The 5000-nt window shown below is 48.2% G+C and overlaps 1 protein-coding gene across 1 annotated transcript in view; it reads left to right on the forward strand.

Moving 5' to 3' along the window:
* cetp (cholesteryl ester transfer protein, plasma) overlaps positions 1-5000 on the forward strand; it is a 7347-nt gene that overhangs the window by 1814 nt on the left and 533 nt on the right. Inside the window, exons 4-16 of the mRNA XM_084450911.1 lie at positions 133-203; positions 429-516; positions 705-774; positions 1209-1269; positions 1407-1498; positions 1619-1798; positions 1902-1952; positions 2560-2709; positions 2868-2935; positions 3768-3810; positions 4092-4161; positions 4295-4380; positions 4522-5000. The exon at positions 4522-5000 is cut by the window's right edge and continues 533 nt beyond it. Coding sequence (XP_084307037.1) covers positions 133-203; positions 429-516; positions 705-774; positions 1209-1269; positions 1407-1498; positions 1619-1798; positions 1902-1952; positions 2560-2709; positions 2868-2935; positions 3768-3810; positions 4092-4161; positions 4295-4380; positions 4522-4599 — 1108 coding nt within the window. The 3' untranslated portion in view covers positions 4600-5000. The remainder of the gene's footprint in view (positions 1-132; positions 204-428; positions 517-704; positions 775-1208; positions 1270-1406; positions 1499-1618; positions 1799-1901; positions 1953-2559; positions 2710-2867; positions 2936-3767; positions 3811-4091; positions 4162-4294; positions 4381-4521) is intronic.

Raw genomic sequence — 5000 nt, forward strand, 5'->3', positions numbered from 1 at the left:
GACAGGGCTGGAGGTCGAGAGGACTTTAGTGTTGAGTTTGTTGAGGTTCTGTGACTCATTATATTGCGTTATGAAACATTCAGGTTGGTTTGGGGCTTGAGTGTTGAAAGTGCCTGTTTGTCTGTCTTGCAGCTTCAACTTGGGACATTCAGTTGACTTTGAGATCGAGTCACAGATCGATCTGGCCATCAACCCGAAACTCTGTACGTAGCCTCTGCCTGCTACCCTGTGGGGTTTATTTATATTGTGGTACTGTGTTTTATTGTGGGGCTGTGTTTTATTGTGGTACTGTGACCTCTGCCTGTCTAACTTCCTGCTTGTCTGTCTGTCTGTCTGTCTGTCTACCTATCTGTCTGTCTGTCTGTCTGTCTGTCTGCCTATCTGTCTGTCTGTCTGCCTGCCTGTCTGTCTGTCTGTCTGTCTGTCAGATTGTGGAGAGGGGAAAGTTGCAGCAGACACGTCAGACTGCTACCTCGACTTCCATAAGCTCCTCCTCCATCTGCAGGGAGACAGAGAGTGAGTGGACATGGAGCCATGCAACCACAGTTCAACCACACGTCGTAAAATGCAAAGCAGACCAGCAGCAGCTGAACAAACAATGTCTTTCACTCACATTCACCACTACTGAGCTCTTATCTGCTGCTCCAACCGCTGAAGTATTCCAGACTTATTCTTCCTGTATGTCTGTTATCTGTTGTCTCTAGACCTAATTGGCTGAAGCGGCTCTTCACGAACTTCATCACCTTCACGGTGAAGCTTGTGGTCAAAGGACAGGTGAGGCGTGGGTGGAGGTTGGGGGGGTGGGGGGGGGGTTGGATGATTGTGGGGGAGGAGAGGGGGGTGAGGGGGGTGAGAGTGAGGATGTGAAGAGTAATAGTGTCACATATGGATCAACTACGCCTCCTACTGTTGGGGTGAAGAAAAACAAGGCATTGTCAGAAAAAGGCATCATCTGTAACATAAGCACCGAAACATTACATCAGTCATTTAGCAGACGCTTTTATCTGAAGAAATTTACAATAGAATAATTGCAATTAACATAATGCAGGAAGTCTGTGTACTACTACTCGCCAGAACTCACAAGTGCATCTCCTTTCTAAACGAGTGACTAAGAGGACAATCTGCTAAAGCCAAAGTGCGAGAACAGCTAAATATAAATACGATGGGTGCTGAAACATTGACCATGTCGCTCGTCTTCTTGACTGCAGATCTGCAAGGAGATCAACAACGTAGCCAACATCCTGTCTGACTTCATCCAGGAACGAGCAGGTAAGCTTAGGGGTCAGGGGTCACTGGAGAGATATTGCACTGTACTGACTGTATACCATTAGTGACCTCTGAGATCTGTCAGTCAAGTGTGTGTGTGTGTGTGTGTTTGTGTGTGTGTGTGTGTTTCAACCACACAGAGCAGTTTCTCAGTGATGGAGACATCAGCATGGACATAGGTGTAACATCTGCTCCAGTTATCACCGCTAACTACATAGAGTCATACCACAAGGTAAGTCTGATATACATACAGTACACACACACACACACTCGCGCATGCACACACACACACACGCACACACACACACACTCACGTCCACCTGCTGTCGCTCTTCTTTCCCACAATCCCCAGGGTTTGGTCCGCTACAACAACGTTAGCGCGGTGATCAACGCGTCGGTGTTCAACCCCGACCAGCTGTCGGAGGAACGCATGCTCTACTTCTGGATCTCTGACGAGATGCTCAACCCCGGGCTGGCAGCCGCACACCAAGATGGCCGCTTCCACCTCAACATCTCCGGTCCAGAGCTCACTGTACGGGTTCGCTTGTCTACCAGTCTGTCTGTGTGTGTGTGTGTGTGTGTGTGTGTGTGTCAGAGATCTTTACATTGTTAACTCCTATTAAATGTGCTTCCAGGAGCTGTTCCAGAAGGATCTGTCGTCCCCCATGCCAAAACTTCTGAGCCAGGTGAACACCCAACATCCCTCTACTCACAGCGACACACACACACGCCTCATCTAATCACGTCTGATGTTCCCGTTTAACCTGGTTCTGTCTCAATCTGTCCATATCCAACCTGGTTCTGTCTGTTGCACCTGTCCATCCGTCTGTCTAAACTGGTAAATGGGCTGCACTTATATAGACAAAGAGCTTTATAATGGCCTCTCATTCACCCATTCACAAACACATCCATGCAAGGTGCTAGCCTGCTCATTGGGAGCAATTTGGGGTTCAGTGTCTTGCTCAAGGACATGTGACATGTGGACAGGAGGAGCCGGGATTCGAACCGCCAGCCTTGCGGTCATTGGACGACCCGCTCTACCTCCTGAGCCACAGCCGTACCTGGCTCTGTCTGTCTGTCTGTCTGTCTGTCTGTCTGTCTAACGTGGTTCTGCCTGTCTGTCTGTCAAACATGGTTCTGCCTGTCTGTCTGTCAAACGTGGTTCTGCCTGTCTGTCTGTCAAACGTGGCTCTGCCCGTCTGTCTGTCAAACGTAGTTCTGCCTGTCTGTCTGTCAAACGTGGTTCTGCCTGTCTGTCTGTCAAACATGTCTCTGCCCGTCTGTCTGCTTCAGTGTCTATCATCCGAGAGCCCCATGCTGAGGGTGTGGAGTGCCTCGGAGCCCCGGCTGTGGACCACCCCTCTGGGCACCTCTGTCCGAGCGGTGGTCCTGGTGGAGTTGACCCCTGGAGCCCCGGACGCACCCGGACTCTACTTTGAGACGGTCAGACAACCCAGACAACACTGACTTCACAGGGGCATCCTGTAGTGCACAGCTTTTGTATCAGAGCCACCAGTTTACCTGACTGGACTGTGTGTGTGTGTGTGTGTGTGTGTGTGTGTGTGTGTGTGTGTGTGTGTGTGTGTGCGTGTGTTGTCTAGGAGGTAGAGGTGCTGGTGACAGCTGGCTATGCTGAGAAGAAGCTGTTCCTGAACACCACAGCCTCACAGTGAGTAGAACTCACCTCTACTACTGAAACTAGTAATACTACTAATCTATCACAGCATCACAGTGAGTAGTACTCACCTCTACTACTAAAACTAGTAATACTACTAATCTACCACAACATCACAGTGAGTAGTACTCATCACTACTACTAAAACTAGTAATACTACTAATCTACCACAGCATCACAGTGAGTAGTACTCCACTACTAAAACTAGTAATACTACTAATCTACCACAGCATCACAGTGAGTAGTACTCACCTCTACTACTAAAACTAGTAATACTACTAATCTACCACAGCATTACAGTGAGTAGTACTCATCACTACTACTAAGACTAGTAATACTACAGTACTGATCTACCACAGCCTCACAGTGAGTAGTACACCACTACTAAAACTAGTAATACTACTAATCTACCACATTGTCACAGTGAATAGTACACCACTACTAAAACTAGTAATACTACTAATAACAATGAGTAGTACTCATCACTACAAAAACTAATTATATTACAGAATAGTAATGCTACTATTTTTAGTGCCAGATGAAAACCACTACTAGATGTTTAGAGACACAGAACCTGAAGAGTCGTCTGTAGACTGATGCCCCACACTGCTGCCAGGGTCTGGTAGACATGCACTGATCTTCGTTTTGGATGACGAAACGGTGACATGGCTCCTGGAGGTGTGCCCGGATATATAGCCCGGGTGACCCCTCACCCAGGCTCGGGGTGGTAAAAGGATAGCCCCTCGGCCCCGAGCGTGGGGAGCAGAGGAGAACACAACACCCTCATGAAGAAGAACTGATCTTCCTCTGCCTTGTCCTCATGTAGGACCTCCATACGGAAGGCCTCGCTGCTCCCAGAGGGACAGCAGGTGAGAAGAGCTCTCTTTGTTTTAAATGTCCTTTTTTGCATTTCGTTTTAAAAAACCTTTTATGTGTTGCACTTTGTCTTGATGCTTTTAATGTCTCATGTAACACACTTTGAATTGCCTTGTTGCTGAAATGTGCTCTACAAATAAACTTGCCTTGCTTTGCCTTGCCTTACCTCTCCAACCCTGTCCCTCTCCTCACACTCACATCTCTCTCCCCCTCTCTCTCATTCACACATATCTCTACTGTATCTCTCTCATAATAAACTATTCTGTGTTACTAGCTGGATGAGGAATACCTGGAATACTTCAAAGAGGCAGTAGAAAAAATAGGCATCCCGAAAGTCAAATCTGGTGAGATAACTGTGTGTGTGTACCTGTATGTGTGTATTTATTTGTGCGCTTGCGTATGTGTGTGTGTGTGTGTGTGTGTAGTCTGTGTACGACAGTGTTTCCCTCAGTACTGATTGTAATGTGTGTGTTTTAGTCCTGGAGCCGGTGATCACAGCTCTGCTGGACAAGCAGGGAACGAACCTGTTTGACATCATCAACCCCCAGGTGGTTCCTCAACACGTGAGTACCCCCGCGCCTGAACACTCCTCCAGACTCACCAACAAACCTGGGAGGTGCTCAGTCATCTGCTGATCAACGCTGATCCACTTCTTCTTCTTCCTCTGCGTTGCTAAGCCCCTCCTTCTCTCCATGCGCCCGCAGGGCTACGTGAAGATCCAACTGGACTTCGGCTTCCCTCACCACCTGCTGGTGGACTTCCTGAAGAAGACTCTGGAGTGATCAATCAATCAATCAATCAAGTTGGATTTATATAGCGCCCTTCATGATACCCAGAGCGCTTTACAGAGTCCAGTATTCATTCAGACACAGTCATACCGGTGGTGGTGAGCTACATCTGTAGCCACAGCTGCCCTGGGGCAGACTGACAGAAGCGTGGCTGCCAATCAGCGCCTACGGCCCCTCCGACCACCACCAACATTCATTCACATTCATACATTGATGATCTGCTCTGGGTCAATGTTTACCCGACCTTTTCTGCCGTGGAGGAGGAACACTGACCCCCTGAGGGTCATGTGACCCGAGCCCGGCCGCTGATGTGGCCTTGATTTTTTTTTAGTTTTAGATTTTTTATTTGGAACTCTTTCAGCCAATGGCTGTTCTTCCAAGAGTCCATTAAAACA

This window comes from Borostomias antarcticus (genome assembly GCF_949987555.1).
Source record: "Borostomias antarcticus genome assembly, chromosome: 16".
NCBI classification, from domain to species: domain Eukaryota; kingdom Metazoa; phylum Chordata; class Actinopteri; order Stomiiformes; family Stomiidae; genus Borostomias; species Borostomias antarcticus.